The sequence below is a fragment of the Aedes aegypti genome, chromosome 1, assembly GCF_002204515.2.
Source record: "Aedes aegypti strain LVP_AGWG chromosome 1, AaegL5.0 Primary Assembly, whole genome shotgun sequence".
Lineage (NCBI taxonomy): Eukaryota > Metazoa > Arthropoda > Insecta > Diptera > Culicidae > Aedes > Aedes aegypti.
Genome location: NC_035107.1, coordinates 60,608,436 through 60,626,683, shown reverse-complemented (window position 1 = coordinate 60,626,683; position 18,248 = coordinate 60,608,436). Strand labels below are relative to the sequence as shown.

Below are 18,248 nucleotides of genomic sequence, written 5' to 3'. Positions count from 1 at the left end.
ACCCCTACTACTAACCCTGAAATTTGCAAAGGAATTCAAGGAAGAGTAACACAGCGTAACAAAAATGACATTTTTGCGTGTCTCAGGAATCAAATTATGTGTCTCTAGTAAATTTGGGGTAGCTGAATCTGATGCTGTTTTCATAAATATTTCAGCACGTCACAATTTTTAGCTACAGGTCGACAAAGTTGTATAAAACACTGGTTTAATTGATGTTTATATGAGATTCAAGGTATGATTTATCAATTTTTTGTGATCTAATCTACCAATCGTAAAAATTAGGACTTGATCTTTCAATTTAGACAAATTATATCTTGAAATTGCAAGATAAAATTTACATTAAATCGATTTTGTCAACATGCTTGCAGTCTCCATACAAAACTTTCTTATATGGCAAAATACAATACTTTTCTAAACCACCAAAAATAACTTTTGACCATCGAAAGTATTATAAACCTTGTTGGTATGTATTGTTACAATAGAAGTAATAAACCATAGAAGAAGAATGTCGCTGGCGTCGCAGTAGGAACATCTTTTGCTGGCAGAGATAGGCGGGGCTATAAATGTCAACGCGAAAATGTATGCAGTTTGACACTTATGTACCCAACATGTTTCTGAGCGAGAACAAAGGGAACACCAGCGACATTATTCTTCTATGGTTTATTATTTCTATTATTGTTACACACATGAAGTTTGAATTCTGTGGCAAATAAATTGCCATTTAAGTGGGCAAACTTGCATGCAAGTTGGCTGAAATAGTCAAATTTTACATTTTCAACAGTCAATAACTAAGAAAATAGACGTGCTTTGATATTTTTGAAAATGGAAAGAGATTCAGCAACCCTTAATTAAGAAAACAGCAGTATTTTGGTGCTTAAGATTAAAACGTGTTCCGCAGTGTAATTTGTGAAATATTAGGCAAATATTTTGTGGAATCTCTAGAAGATCCCTGAAATGGTTCATACGTTTAATGTAATAGCGGAAGGATTTTTTTAAAGAAGTTTCTGGAAGAAAACATGAACAACTGGTTAGATATTCCTCAACAGTAATCCCGAGATAAAATCTTGAGCAATTCTCCTAAGAACTCTTCACCGAATGCCTGCATAAATTTTTAAGTTATTACTGGGAGAATTGATGAAAACTTCTGGAGATTTCTTTAGACAAATCATGAAGAAAGTATAGTGACAGTCGTGTACAATAAGGAATGTCGGGTATCTAACTGGCCAGGGCAACATTTGCGGTCAATAGGAATACCTACCTACTAAATTTTCAAAATTCCACTTATTCCGCATATCGAGAGAAGTCAGTCTCCGTTTACAACTAATGCCGATGTGATTGATTTGTTTCATAGTGAATCCATTTCAACGGAGAACATTATAATTTTTGAAAGGTTGAACCAATGTTTCGAGGAACACCTGTACGGTGCGTAGAACGTAGGCAGGGTTAGACATTATTACACAGAACTCATAGACATGGCTTGGCAAGGATCTACAATGATCCTTCTGTGATAAAACACTACCCAATTAGATACTAAATAAGGGTCTTCTCTAGGACATACTTTATTAATCATAATTTCTTGCAGTATTCAGAATTCTAGAGCACATCATTACTACTAAATCGTCATTCAATTAATATTATAAATCCGAATACTCGGAAAGATCATACTAAACTGTTAAAAGAAATATTGAATCCCCGCGCATTCCAAAATCGCTAGACTTACCTGTCCGCGGTCCAGATTCCTAAGACTTAAGACAAAAACGCACATCAAATCACCGACAAGTAAACGAACGAATGCAATTTCCCGCCTAGGAGTTCCGAATGCCCAAAGCTTGCTCCAGCTCGGCCCGCTTCTGATTGACCTTGGTGAAGAAGTACCGCGAGACCGCCTCCTGAGTCCACGGTTGGTAATAGAACTCGGCGCGGCGTTCCTCCTCCGGATTCCCGACGATATCGGTCATCGTCTTGAGATCGCGCGTCTGCGAAACGATCCACTTGTGTATGAACGTCTGCGGATCCTTGGCGAAGCTCAGGAAGAACTCTCGGTTCGTTTTGAGCTGGTTGATCGTCTCCACCGTGTCATGGATCTTGCTGTCCAGCGTTTGAATCTCCTGCTGGGAGGCAGTGCTCAGCAAAAAGTTGTTCATCTGATTCTTCAGGGTGTCGTCCACCTCGACGTCGATGTCGTAGCAAGCAGTTTGCTTGTTCTCCATTCCTCCTTCCACGGTGATCACGTGGTTGATGACGATTGGATCTGGAGGGTGCAGGAGCGGATTCAAGCGCTGCGGGATCTCCGCAAACTTCATTCTCTGGCAGCCGAAGATCTGCTCCAGATATTTATCGCAAGTAATGTACTCGCGTTCATGGGCGTCCTGGAGCTTATGAGTCTTAATATACTGCCACAGTGCGGAAATGATAACCGGACGCGTCTGGGTGTGAACCCCCAAAAGACGGGCCAAACGCGGATCCAACTTGAACTGCAACGGCTGATAGTCCAACAACAGCAAGATCGTGCATCGGACGTTGCGATCTCCGGGACGCTTCACCTGGAATCCGTCCGTCTCCTGAGTGGAATGGGTACGATGCCACTCAACCAGATGATTGTCCGGCCCGTACAGCTCCTTGTCCAGCTCGATGACCAACGACTTGAAGAAGCTCGAGAACTTACGCTTGATTTTGTTCGGATCCGACTTGTTATCCTCCAGAAGGCGTCCCTCCACGCGCAGTTCCCACGAAGCAACCGAGCTCTCAGCGCCCGGATCGCCGCCTTCGGTCTCCTTGCTCGGGTAGAACGTGTTGGAAATGAAGATCCGGAGTTTTCGCTTCTGCTTCATTGGACGCTTCAGGGCTTCCTGAATGTCCAGCCGCTTGCGCATAATCGTCGCGTCCAGCTTGCGTTCGAACGCCAACAGGTCCATGTAGGCCTGCGATTCCGGAACCAGGTCGCGTACCTTCTGGGGTAGGATTTTGTCCGCCAGTTTCTTCTTTTTCTTCGCCGGATAGTCACTGGAAGAAAGAAAAGGTGTTCTTCAATATCAAGGGCTGGCAGAAACTGAGTGTCTTGAAAATAGGAACTTAAGAGTGAGGTCATCCGACAAAGGAGATAGAAAAAAGATACAAAAACAGATCAAACATTAACTAAAATGAGACCAAACAGGAATCAAGAAAAGAGAAAAAAAAAACAAACAGGAACCAGGAGATTAAAGCTATCATAATGATTTCCCACATAATCCGAGCAGACATTTTTCTGTGGATATTGCTAAATTTTTTTGGAAATTCTTCTTTACATTTACGATTACATTACTGCTCATAATACTGTGTGTTTTTTCATGATTTTATCCAACAATTTTATTAGTAACTAATTCAGGTATTTGCCAATGTTACAGTGATGAAGAACTTTCTGAGAAAGGGAATGTATTCCTCAAAGAATGTGTTCAACAAACCTATTTTCTAAGGACAAATTCAAAATTTTTCTCAAGAAACTCCAATGTCTTCCAGGAAATTATCATCAGTGGCAGTTGGCGGCTTAGATGAATCAGGATTTAATAGGGTGCCGGTGCCATTAGTGGACTACCTAAGCTATAAAAAATCATAACAAAATAACGAAAAGCCTTAGCAAAGATCTTTTGGCGTCAACAGAAAGATTTCAAACTCTACTATATGGGAAAAATATAAAAAGAGTGATAAAACTAATTTTTTAACATAAAATCGCTTGAGCCACTATTGGTACACGTGTTCCAGTAGTTGCGCTAGTGCTCCAGCAGTATTAGATGTTTGGGAATTATACAAGGAATTTTAAACAAAAAGGCAAATTTTTACACAGGTTTAACATTTTTCCCTTCGAATAGCAACTAATATCTTTCGAATAAAGCATTAATAACATCTCTGGGACTTTTCATCATTTTAAAAACTGCTTCCATCCGTTGATCCACTACTGGAACACGACGGCAACTATTGGTGCAAGGGAGCAAATTTTTTGCGTAAACTTAATTATTTATATGACTTTTTGATGAAATAAAAAGCTGAAAAAAGCACCAAAAATAGCACATGTCGTTTTTATCAAAAAATGTACGTTTTATTCCATAGTCCAATCTACTGGTACATTACAACCATTGGTACCGGCACCCTACTCAATATTAACTTCCTTTTCCAGATCATGCTAGATAGCCGCGTAGTGTCGGTAGCGATTGTTTCAATTGGTTAGAGTGTTAATACTGACAGTCCTGTTCAGATGGTAAAATTTCACCTCGCAGTTGACCCCTAATTCATGCTTCAGTGACAAGGAATGAATAATTAGGAAGTTTTAATAAAACTTATAAGCTAACGGAGCTGATGCTGGTGGTGATCAATCGATTAAGTATTCATCATAAACTGATGAGTGGTTTTCCAAATTTGCGCTCTTGAAAAATTGTGGTTTGGCTTCGATTCATTTTCATTATAAAAAATATCTGAAAAAAGAGAACAAGCAGGACACGAAAAGGAACCAAACAGAAACCAAATGATAAAAGTTATCATAAGGATATCTCACGTAATACGACCAGAGATTTTTTTGAGGATATTTCTAAGTTTTATTTTAAATTCATCTTGACATTACATGACAAGTGTTACTGCCTATAGGGTGATCAAAGTATTTTGGACAGACCGTTACGCGTATATAATTTGGCCATTTACGGCAGAATCAAATGGAAGTGGCCAAATTATATACGCGTAACGCTCTGTCCAAAATACATAAAACACCCTATTACTTTATGTATTTTGACGTAGATCTACGTCTTTCTTCTCTATACAGGAGTGAAATTTGAATTTCAAAACCAAGAGCACTCAGAAATAAAAAAAAGTCACAGAATTACTTAAGTTTATGCATTAATGACTATTTTCTATTTGCCTCTCTTTCATTCTGCTGTGAATTTCTACACTAAATGTCATTTCGCCTGGGTTGAAGCTTAGCCATTCCAACCAAGCCCATGACAACCATATATCGATACACAGTGTTCTTCGTAGCCAGGATGTCCCGGGCGATAAGTGAATATCGCCCACTGTCAGTTGTAAGAACTGTGAAAATAAAGACCATTATTTTGTTTAATTGTTTGCTATGGTTTGATTATCAATTTTCGATATTGTTAAATCAGCTAATAATGTGCCAAAAAGTTGAAGCACATTCAACATTTCGATGGTTTTGGAAGGAGGCATCCTGCAAGCCTCCAAGCAAGCAATCAGTGATTTGATTGCGAAACTTGCTCGATTACGGATCATAAACATTAAACAAAATTTCGCATTCTGATTACACTCTCGATTCAAATCACCCGAAAATGAGTAAACACATGGAGATGTTGACTACGCTAAGAGTCGTCCAGTGCCATGGGCCTGCTTCCAACAATTCATGTTCCACCAATTTCTCAAGCATTAGCATTCTCCGCAAGTAATTCTAAGCCAAACACATTATTAGCACATACCCATTTCCCAGATTGGTCGATCGGAAAGCCAACAGCACATAAGGGAGAAGCATCATCTGCTATTCTAAGGTTATAAAACATGCTTCCTTCGTCGGATTCAGTTTCATACCATTTCCGCTTTCGAACTGGTAAGAGCTCCTCTGAACTTGCTCAGCGAGAAATATCTCGCTGCTAGAAGCCTGCTGATCTGTTAATCTTCAAGCTGCCAATCCAGCATCTGGTTTGTGAAATCGCTCAAGATTTCTAGGTTGACCGACCCGCGCTTCCAGATTTCGACTCGTGATAAACTCAGCATCGGTAGTGCAGTCAAGAAACAAGCCCGCTAGGCACCAATACTAGAGCTCCCTGAGTGGCTGATCCGAGGAGCTGCTTATCGAGAGTCTGGCTTGTGGAATCGCTCAGGATTTCAAGATTGAGCTACGTTTCCAGATTTCCAGTAAATCCCTATAATCCGGTACCCTGTTGCTGTTGTGCACCCATGAAATATTCAGCTGGTTTGTCATATAAACAGAGAACTTATTCACATATACACAGGGGCCTTCCTTAGCCGAGTGGTTAGAGTCCGCGGCTACAAAGCAAAGCCATGCTGACGGTGTCTGGGTTCGATTCCCGGTCGGTCTAGGATCTTTTCGTAATGGAAATTTCCTTGACTTCCCTGGGCATAAAGTATCATCGTACCTGCCACAATTTAGACTGGCCCAGCTCAGTATGGGAGAAAAATAAAGTTGCATGATTCCACGGGGCACCCCCCAGGATTATTTCTTGGGGTTAGAGGAAGCCTTTCTGAAAAATTCAGCTCATTTGGTCGTTCCATGAGCTGGCGCATTTGAATTGAAGTTATTTTCTCTGTGTGTTTTTATATAGCCGAGCAAACGAGTGAAGCTGAAAGTGAATTGTTGCTGCTCAAGGATGACGGATCAATTGGTGAGCTCGTTTCATGCTACTATTTCTAATCTATAAAATATGTATGATTGCACCTTTAATCGTTACAACGGTGAGACGTAAATAGGATTTTTCAATAAACTATGAAAGGTTCGTCACTGTGAGTGTCGACATAAACTCTGATTCATAAATTATTTACGTCCAATTTTTTTTCTCAAAACACCTTTTTCCTTTTACTTTTATTTTTGTAATTAAAAAAAAAACTTTGAATGGTTCGACACTACGAGTGTAGACTTGCGAAAGGTTCACTTTATTCAACAAACTTTGATAGGTTCGTCACCTCAAGTGTCTGCATAATTTTTCTCTACATAGATATTGTTCACACCAAATGAAAATATTATATTTACATATAAGCATATTTATAGCTCACAAATGATAATTTATCATGGTCTAATCGCTTATCAAAGTGAATCCTGTGACCCAACGATCCTCCCCATCAACAAACATCCCTCCCAGTAACCTTTGTGGAGATGCAGAGGCAAACACGGTCTCCAAATAGCAAAGGTTAAACACTAACATTCCTTCCCCCAATCCCACCTGACTGCAAGGACGTGGCCGGCGCCGTTATTGACCATGTATAGAGGCACTGAATTATGCACACTGAAGAAGATTATGGCCAATCCCAGCCGATCTTCTAGTTGATTCTTTGTGCATTTTCACTGACCTCGGTCAATCACGGAATAGCAACCATTGATATGTGTAGTCAGTCTAAGCTAAGCTAAGCTGAGCTATTACAATACCTGATCTAGTTATCAGCTTGGTATTTGTAGAGTATGCAAAAGGTATTATTTGAGGTTCCGTCGATGGGGGTGACAATGGGTCTTGGGGGTGAGATTGGGTCAAAACGGAAAAATATGATTTATGAATTATTTCAGCTAATAACGGTGATATTAATAAAATTAATAATTCATATGTTAGGGAGCATATTATTACACATAATTCATCACAATATACATTTTTAGAAATAGTAGTTTTTGTTTACTATATCAATAAACTTGTATGTTGAAATTAGATAAAATTTACAACATTAAATTTCTCCTGTGCAAAGTATCACGCATGTACTTTAACCTCTACCGTTATATTAGTAGAAGGTTTAAAGCCTTTCAATACACTTCACAAAAATGGGGATGAGATTGGGTCAAGTAAGAACGACAGTAAATGAAATTGCATGTCCACTTTTTTGACATTTTACGGTGCCGGTAGTTCTCTTTTTCATTAAGATGTGTTTATTCTTTCTAAATACAGCATCTCTGAAAGATCAAACTAGTCTACTTGAGGATTCCGTACATTGAATAACAATGCAACGCATTTTGACAACTTCTCAATCCAGCAACTGTGCTTCGTGCGCAGCAACATCGTAAAATTTTATCAAATGGATTGTTTTTTTTTTTTTTAATTTAATTATTTATCAGTGTTTTCATATTATAGAAACATCTCCTGGAAGTACAAATGAGTTGGAACACTGAAATATCGTGATTATGACGTCAACATCTGTCTGAAATGTATTGATCGTGGAATGTCGCTACGAAATTAAACTATTTGCGAAGATTTAAAATAATCTCTGTTTCAGTACACCTTTGGGGAAACTGAATAGGCTTCATGGCAATGGGGATGAGACTTTGAAGACAATTCGAGGGAAAAAAATTGAAAATTTATGTAAACTTGACGATGAATGTTGTGTTCACATATTATTTCTCATAGCTCTTCTATTTTTTTGGTATAATCGTTCTTTTAAGTGGGTTTATCATACTTGTGAAACATCTTAGATATTTTTTCATCTTGTTTGCATCGTATTTCATCAATATTCTTCAGCTGTGAATGGTTTTGCAACCATATTATCAAAAACAAGTTATTTCAATTACAGTGACCCAATGTCACCCCCTCTATGGGGTGAGATTGGGTCATTTTTCATTCACTTGTGGTGCCGCTGTGAATAAATATTTTTTCTTTAATGTTTTGAACAGTTGTTAATGTACCATCAAAGTACATACAAACCAAATTTGAAGTTTATTGGAGTTAAATTGCGATAGTTATTCAATAAATAATTCGTACACATCCCTTTTTGACCCATTGTCACCCCCAACGACGGTATTTTACCTCTTATGCAGGGCTCATTCATACCTCATTCAGGTTGTAAGTATTGGAAATTATCTGGTATGGAATACCTCATTCCGGTATTCAGTAGTTATTTTCTTCTGCTCGGGATTTTTGACAGCATCGGTGATATAATGGGGGAACATTACCTAAATTCGCGAGTACAGAACTTGAGAAATGTATTAGAATTGCAACAGATTTTAAATACTGTTCACTAAACTGTTTCTTGACCAGTTGTAATAAGCATCTATTGATCTGAAATTTTTCTACATGTTAGTTTCAATAAAGAAATCCATTGAAAATGTCATATTATATAAAGCAGATCATTCATATTAACGCTTGTATTGGGTTTAGAATTCCGATTTCCATAACTTTTACGCACATTGATCAGAAATATTTAAAATTTGCTCGAAGGCAAAACACTCGTGTGTTCTCAATTATTGTAAACTATTAAAATAATGTTTTATTGTGCATTCGAACGCGATTTTTTTTTGAATTTTCAAAGATATGTAAATTCCTAACCAAGACATCAACTTTATATACACTGAAACAAGCGTTGCAGTAATGAGAACCATGAACGTGTTTTTAAATTTACTATTCCAACCACGATTGAGCTATCATGAACGCTTTTTATTTGCGTTTTGTTCCCTCTCAATCTAACCGCGTCGATAGCCGAGCGGCTTGCGTTCGCGCTTGACAATCGCCAGATTCTCGGTTCGATTCTGGTCTGCTGCAAGTTTTTAACCATGACATAGTAATTTTTACTATAAAAATGGTGCCATGGTAAAAATGAATGCACAAAATATTCTAAATAAATGCGAATTTAGTCTGCACAAATCAAGTGGCATTGTGTATTTAATTTAACCCTCTGATATAGTATTTTCAACCGCAACGCTGTTCTCAGTGTACCTTATGTCCCAGATTGCAGGGCTGGTAGCAAATCACTTTTTAGTGACTTGGTCACTTTTTTCGACCTGGTCACTTAAAAGTCACTATTTCCAACAAAAAGTCACTAATGTCACATTTTTCAGAAAAATGGTCACTATAGTCACTATTTTCGTGATCTGATAAAATGCAATTTAAGACTGGTTGAGCCTTTAAAACTCCATCAAAAAGAAGTAGATATTTGTTATATTTAAAGACAATTAGTGTGATTGAGAAAAGAAAGTGTCAAGAAAAATAGGGAATCCTGGCTAGCATTCTGGAAGATTCAGGTGAATATTTCGTAAACGTTTCCCACAAAAAAAAAAATCTGAGAAAATTTATGTAGGAGATTCTGGTGAAACTTAGGGCAACTTCACCGGTGGACGAAATCACAGGTAAGGTCCAAATTTTTGGACCATAGTAAAAAATGGAGTTTGAACCGATGATGCAAATGAAGTTCCAATTTTATTTTATACCAGTTTTCAGGTCCATTTTTTTTTTGAACAGGCTAGCTGCCTGGTCCATTTTTGGTCATATTTGGATTAAGATTTGAGCTGTTTCAAATCTGGTTTGACATATGTTTGTTCGGATTTTTGTCCCTGAAATAGCTTTGTAGTCTAGGAGATGAGATTGCAAAAGTTGAGTGATTTAAGAAGGAAAGCGAACATCAGGCTATTTCTCCGGGGAATCATTTAGGAATTCTTGCAGGAATTTCACCAAGAATTTCTACGAGAATACATCTAAAGATTCCTCAACGAAGTCCTTCAACACAGTCGTCCAGGAGCTCTTCCAGAAATCCTACCAAAGTTGCTCCGATGTGTCTAACAAAATTTCCACCAGGAACTACTCAATGCATTCCCACCAGCAGTTTCCCCTACGTTTTTTTCTACGGGGACTTCTTTCAGGAATTCATCTGCGGATTTGCTACAGCAATACCTCCGGGGATGTTCTCCAGGAATCCCTTCGAGTATTTCGATCAGAAATTTCTTCGTAGATTTCATCCATGATTTCTTCCAGGAATTACCTTCAGAAAATCCTTTAAGGCCAGGAACTCTAAGAAATCCTTCGGGAATTTTCTCCAGAAGTTTCTCAGAAACATTCCAAAAGCAATTCCACCGTAGATTTCGTCCAAGAATTCTTCTACAAATTGCTTTGGGGATTTGTTCAGATAATTTATCCGAGGATTTCCTCCAGGAATTTCTCCGGGGATTTTGTCCAGGAATTCCTCTGTAGATTTCCTCCAGAAGAAAGCAAATTTGAACTGAATTTTCCGACCAAAATATTTTACTAAACTTATGCGAAAATCAGGACCAATACCCGTCAGACCTGCTGAATAAATTACTAGTGAACCTGCAGTAGTAATCTGCAATTATATAAGGAATCTTAAATCTGCTTTCTGAAAGATCCTCATCAAACTCCTCTGGAAGATTAGCCGGAGACGGTTTGGAAAACAGTAAAATAATATAAAAGAGTTTGTTAAAAACTCGTCCAGAATTTTAAATGTGAGTAATAATTTTCCTAGAAATCGTTTGAGAAATTACATTAGAAATTCCAATCAATAAAAAATACATTTTTCCATTCATTAACCCTTACTATTGTTTTCACTCGACTTTTTGTACAAAAACACGTTCTTAAATTGCACATTTAAATTGTCGAGTTCTAGGCTATAGCCTGTTCGTCGTGTACATGGAAACTTCAAAACCTTACAAACGTTTCTATAATGAATGTTTAAACATTGTTAGACAATTATGATTCATTAGTAGTGATATCAGTGGCGATTTCCTAACGTCAAATACACCTGTTCATGAATTTTAGCAACACATATGCGGTTTCAATCGTTTACTGTTTGTTTATAATCTAAGTACTGGATACCCCTGTTGATTTGACCGCTTTCAATCTGATCACTTTTTAATTTGATCCCCGATTCATTCAGATAAAAAAAATGATTAAACAGTCATTTAGCTCATGGAAGGCAATGAAGTCAAATGGAACGTTGTGAAACGAAACGTTGAATCAAAACAAAACAGCCAGAAGGCTAACCAGAAACACGGTTTTAAGTTCCAATGGTTTGCATGAGATGCCGTTCATATTAGCGGGGGTTCACGGTATGCAATATTAGTCAATTTCAGGGTCGTAGAACAGTTAAATCCCGTAACCTCACGAGTTTTACGATATGATTGTTCTCAGAAATTCATTTATTGGAAAAAAAGGTTTTAATTTTACGGAAATTCTGCCACAAATTTTACCTTTGTTTCTATTTTCTGCTTGTTTTAAATTTTTGATACAGCGAGAATTTTTTTTTTCAGAATGTTCTGAAATTCATCCTTTTTATGAAGAAGTTACATCTTAGATGCACCATCGTTTTGAGCTATCAAGTCTTATCCTGGACAGATAAATGTTAAGAAACATTTCCAATAACTACTGCTGTTCTTTACATTCTGAATTTACCCAATATGTGCATTCACTTTTTGGTCACTATTTTGATCATTTTGGTCACTAAAGTCACTATTATTTTGGGCTCTGACTGCTACCAGCCCTGAGATTGGTTGATCAGAAAATAAGCGAAGAATAAGAAAGGGAGGAATATCGTCTGCTATTCAAATTGTGTAGTATATACTACTTGCGACTGATTCGGTTCATTTCATTTAAGCTTTCGAGGTAGTGAGAGCTACTCGTGATAATCGCAGCATCGATATAGTTATGAGGGCAGGATCCGTCATTAATTTTGTAATTTTTAAAAGCAAATTCAAGAAAATTTTCTGGAAAATGTGTTCACTGTATTGTATTCTCCAAATAAAACACAGTGAGCACATTTTCATCGAATAATTTTCAGTTTGGAACGGAAAAACTGCTTTTGAAGTTTTGATGATGACGATGACGGAGCGTTGAGCGTTAAGATACAATCCCGTTAGGCACCACTACTAGAAGCCTCTTGATCGGCTGATCTGAAGAGCTGCCAATCTTCGGGTATGTGGAACACTCAAAATTGAGCCACGTGTCCAGATTTCGACTTAATCCCTGTGGTTGTCATATAGCCTATTTCCCAGATCAGAAATCGAAGAAATAGGTCAAATAGGAAATAAGCTATATGAAATTGATGTCTTGGCATGGGATGTACAAGATGAGCATTATGCTGTTATTGCATCCCGACGGCACTGCAGCAGCGTCCCCGGAAACATCCTCAAATTATCGTATTGTCGATTATTCGCAATAAATCAGATATTGTATGATGCTACGAGATGAATTATGAGATTATAGCAAGTATGTGGTAAACATATTAGGAAATATTTTACACATAACTCTTTAGAACACATTTGTTGGCTCTGAAAAGGGCCGATTGAATTGTTGAATTCGAGTCACACGGACACATTTTCCTTCTTCTCGGATGCCAGCCACAATCACAGTTTAGGACTGCGATGGCGGTCACAACCATCTCATTCTCCTGTGGACTGCTTCCTCTTCTTTTTCTTGGCGGCGGCAGCGTGATGGCTTTGGCTTCGGACGGCATCTTCTCTCGTTGAGTTTGATTTGAACGAAGCAAGAAATACGGGGGGGGGTCCTTCGCTATCGATTTCTGTGCCTGAGAAACACGCCCGGTCAGAGCAAGCCGATCTTTTGCCTGCTGAGATGCGATCCAAGTGGAGAGTGAAAAGCAAATGACGTCAAATTTTCTCTAGCACCCTATTTATTCGTGGGATTCAGTAAGTAAACGACACGAACTTGCCTTGTGTTTCAATTGAGGTGCTAATCAAGGAATTTCGTTAAGCCAGCAAAAAGCTATAAGAGTTCAAAATATTTCATGCCAACGTAACGCTCTTGGTCTTGAAATTCCAATTTCACTTCTGTATAGAGAATTATTATTTTAGTATCAAACTGAGCGGCATAATCAAATGCAAACGCATTCAGTTTCCGGTGGTTAATGCCTGTGCTTTTACTGTTCATATGTCGCAAGGTGGAACTCTCCCCGAGGTCGTGTACGACTATGACAAAAGCCAGGATCAGCAATTGGTATATGTTGGTTTGTCGCGGGTTACTTTACTGCAAGGATCATTGTTGACAAACTCTACCAATTCTTTCAAGTTCCATCACGCCAAAGGCAGCAATTCTTGGCAAATCGTCCAAATGAAGCGACCACAACTAGTATACCTACAAATTCATACACATGACAAATTATTAATAATCTTTCATTACACTCATACTCAAACTTCACTGTCATTCTAACATCATAATCAAATCAAATCCTTTTTAAAGTAGGGTGATGTGCTAGTATCCATCGTTTTAAGCATTGATCAGTGAGAGCTGCAATTTTCGCAGTATTGCAGTGAAATGAGGATGATGAGGAAATTTCATAAAATTTCGTGAATTATAGAACTTTTACGGCGTGTGATTGGAATGAAACCCTTCATTGAAGAAGTACGAAGGTTTTCCATAGTGAAAATAAATGCCCGGCGAAGTAAGTCACACAGGGGCGGGAAGAAACTTGTATCATAAAGTGGTGTGACTGGGTGTAGATCGTTAAGCATTTCTCGCAAATCGTGTTTGTCCATACGATTTCGGTGAAAAAGTACAAAGTGGATAAATGAACTGAAGTTATTTAACGAAATACAGTAGTTTTATTGCATTTCTGGTGTACAAGTGTACAAACCATGACAGCTCTCACAAAAATACACTTGGAAAATGAATGTATGGTGCAGGTAAGTTGGAATATCCGCCGTAGTGGAACATTTGAAGTTTGATATGACGAATAATAGCGCTTACGACGAAGTAAAACGAAACCCTATTTTACTTTGAAGTCCGAAATTCAGAAAAAAAAACTTCCAAACCAAATGACAGATCTTCCTTATCGAATACTAACAATCACAGCATCTTTCATCTATCAACAAACATCCTATCACCTGCAAAAAGCTACCACACTGTTGTAAGAGTCTAACCCCGAATTGATCGAAGTTGTGTCCATAACACTGCGGAACACGTTTTTGTCTCTAGCACCAAAATACCGCTATTCGTTTAATTAAGGGTTGCTGAATCCATTGCCGTTTTCAGAAATATCATAGCACGTCCAGTTTTTGAGATATTGACTGTTGAAAATGCAAAAAATGACTATTTCAGCCAACTTGCATGCAAGTTTTCCAGCTTGTAAGGTAATATATTGGCTTAATTTGCCACTGAATTCAAACTTTATGTGTATAACAATACTTATCATTAAAGTTTGTATTATTTTCGATACGGAAAAGTTATTTTTTGATGGTTTAGAGAATTGTTGTATTTTGCCGTATAAAAGAAACGAAGAATATTGTATGGAGACTGCAAGCATGTTGAAAAAATCGGTTTAATCGAAATTTAATCGCGCAATTTCAATCAAATTATGTCTGAAATGAAAGTTCAAGTTCTATTTTGCATGTTTGGTGGATTAGATTACAAAAAAGTATGATAAATTGTTCTTTTAATTTCATGTAAACATTAATAAAAGCAGTGTTTAGTACAACTTTGGCGACCTGTAGCTAAAAATTGTGACGTGCTGGAACATTTCTGAGAACGGCATCAGATTCAGCAGCCCCAAATCTACTAGAGACATATAATTTGGTTCTTGAGACACGCAAACATGTCATTTTTGTTACGCTGTGTAATAGTTCTACGTCAACCCCACGATAATGTAACAGACTTTAACCACCCCATTTTTTTGTTTGCGTTTTCTATGCGCTTTCAACCAGGAGTTTGACAAAGGAAACCTTCAGAAATTACTCCAGAGATTTCGCATAAGACTTCTTCAGAAAGTTCTCAATAAATTATTTGAGAAATTTTCCAAATAACATCTCTTATGATTTATCCACAAATTTTGAAAAGAATATATTTTTTGTAGGTTTTTCAAACAAATCCTATAGTAATCTCAGATAAAATTTCCCTAGAAATTCCTGTTGATCTCTTGCAAAGATCAAAACAAAATTCCATGACTCCTTAGGAAGCCTTGGTGGATTTACTAGATAAATTGTTAAGAAAATTATTTGAAAAAATAATCAAAAGAATCCCCGGATAATACCACACAGGATTTCCTGAAGGAATTACTTGAAAAAGTCGTACAAAATCCCTAAAGAAATGTGAGTAGGAAGGAACAATCAGAACGATTCGGGTTAAAGTCCCTCTCAAACAACAACAGAACGATTGCTGTATTTGCTGGTGTGAAATCTTAGATGAAATATTGAAGAGCCCATGAAGATTTTACTTGATAAATTTCTCTAAACCCATTTAAAAGAGCTGCAAAGGTTATTCGTAGATTAGACTCTGAAGGTTTCTTTGGAGCCTCTAGACTACTGCATCAGGATTTACTACAAGGAGAAAATGCAAGATAGAGAATTTAGAGACCGTTTTGATTAAAAAGGAGACTTTGGAGACCCTTCCATAAAAAAAATCTTTTGGGGGACTTGCAATAACTGGTCACTCCCCGAAAACTTTCTTCTTCTGATTCGCATTGAGGGGTCTATTTTGTAAATTGAGCAGATTTATGTGACTCGTCTGTAGTCATTGTGAGCTTTCTTGTCCAAATCAATTATTTTCGCATTTGTATATCGTGTGGCAGGTACTATATTACACTATCCCAGAGAAGTCAAGGTAATTTCTATTCTGAAAAGATCCTAAATCGACCGGGAATCGAACCCAGACACCTTCAGCATGGCTTTGCTGTGTAGCCCCGAGTTCTAACCACTCGGCTAAAGAAGAGACCTACTACCAGCCCTGAATATACCCCTCTACTCAAACATTTCAATTCTCACCTCTTCGGGGGTGGTTGACTCATGGTGCTTCGATTGTCCGCTGGACGTTTGCTCCCTCCTGACGATCCGCTCGGCATTGGCGAACCACGCATACTGCCAGCCTGGAAGCCCGGCTGCATCGGTCGCGGATGCATTGCCGGTGGGTTTTGCGGCGGAGGTCCACCGGGCATCTGGGGAGGGGGAGTGTAACCGCGGGGCTGCCGAGAAAAAACACTGCTTTACCAATACCCTACATTGCAGATTATTCACAAAACTTACCGGAAAATTGTTCCCAGGCCCGTACGGACGCATTCCCGGCGGCGGTTGACTGGGCTGCCCGGCCGGAGACGGAGGATACCGCTGTGGACCGGGAGCACCGGGCGGAGCACCACTGGGCCCCGCTGGAGGAAAGCGTTGGGACATTATGTCGCTGCTCCTCTCTCTGCACTCAAGCCGGCAATCGAAACGAAAACTCACTTATCCAATCGTTTCCGCGAAGCGCGATTCACAACTTTACGGGAAAGACACTTTTCCGCTGGAAAACGAACGCAATTTTTACGAAATTTGCGGAAAAACCAAGCCGTGACAAAGTTTTCGCTACTGGCCAGGGATGCGATTTTGACAGCTCAGCTCAACTCGGCATTTTGTTTTCCACACGCACACAAACGTAGGTAGTGCGTTACGAGCGTTACCAATGTTAACGGAGAAAGATTTTGGTACAGGAGAAAAAAATCAGAGAAAAAAATCCTTATTTTTGAGTTTACCCAAAATTAAGTACAGTTTATACTCACGGTTGGGTTGATTCACCTCTCTCGCTACAGCAATGTTCCTAAAAAAAACAGAGAGAGACGCTCCTTCCCAGCGTCAAATGTCCATTGAATAAGCTAAATTTGGGTTCTTTCAAGTTTACCTAAAATTAGGTTATTTTAATCCACTCAGGGCCGATTTCTTCACCTTCGCTTAGGCCGTAAACCAGGTTTACCCATACGATTAAACCAGGTTTAAGGCCTAAGCGGTGGTGAAGAAACCGCTTATCAGGAGACTTCGAAAGCTAACGCTTAGTGGTCCTATATAGAGAGATAAGCGGAAGTAAAATGAAAAGATTTGGCAACAGACCAGCAGTGCTGGTTTTGCTCGGCGTCGAGAACAATATTGTAACACGGACATGACTTCCTCATCGCTAAAATATTATTTTGTTTCGTTATAGATCTTTGAGCTACATATTCAAACTAATAAACAGACCAAAAAATCAACAACTATAAATCGCTTTGAAAAAATTTAAAAAAGAAAAATATTTCATATTTTTGCTTCATGCAAAATTATTTTTACCGTAATAATTTCAAGCGGATAGACAGATAGACAGACAGATAGACAGACAAACAGACGCCACACTCTCATCATTGTCCATCGACCACCTTTTTAACGGTCGATTCAAAAATATGGTAGATGGCCAATCCGCCACCCGCAGCGCTCGCATCATTTTTGTTCGCGTTTGACGTTTACACACTACCGCCATCTGTTGGCCCGTCAGCCAAACACACTAATTTTAGCATTGGGCGTACATGTCCTCGTGACTATGATTTTGATCGAGATTTGTTCTATGTGTTACGTCTGTTTTTCTGTGCGGATAACATTACTCCTCAAGAAAAGTTCAAAACATACATAACGCATGTTTGTTTGGCTCACACTTTGACAGCTCTCGCTGCTCGATTGGCTCACACTTTGACAGAAATGTCAGCTTCCGAGAATCTCTCTTATAAAAGATTTCTACTAACGCTGGGTAGAATACATTTCATTGAGTTGTTTTTACGCTGTTGTCAAACAAAAACTACCTAGGGTTTATTCACAAATTTCATAACGCTGAAGGGGGTGGGTGGGTCCAATGAAAGCTGTAGTCCATTTTACGAAACGGCAACACTGATAATATTGCTGTTACTTTCACACGTTACGACACCGCCTACTGTCAAAATTTCATTCATGAAATGAGCGATCAGCTGTTCAAAAACGTCACGTGAAATGGACTATATGCTAGAAAGCCAATTTTGGGTTATCCCACCCCGGTCAACCAGTCAGTGTTTGTCGATAGCGATCG

At 38.6% G+C, this 18,248-nt stretch overlaps 1 protein-coding gene across 1 annotated transcript; it reads right to left on the bottom strand.

Moving 5' to 3' along the window:
- Window positions 1–1,541: 1,541 nt before the first annotated feature.
- LOC5580023 (brahma-associated protein of 60 kDa) lies at window positions 1,542–16,801 on the bottom strand. Its single transcript, XM_001653855.2, has 3 exons — window positions 16,436–16,801; window positions 16,178–16,374; window positions 1,542–3,003 (listed from the first exon to the last, which is right to left on the bottom strand). Exons 1-3 carry the CDS (start codon window positions 16,577–16,579, stop codon window positions 1,806–1,808), a joined length of 1,539 nt encoding a protein of 512 aa, XP_001653905.2. The 5' UTR covers window positions 16,580–16,801; the 3' UTR covers window positions 1,542–1,805.
- Between the last annotated feature and the right edge of the window lie 1,447 nt (window positions 16,802–18,248).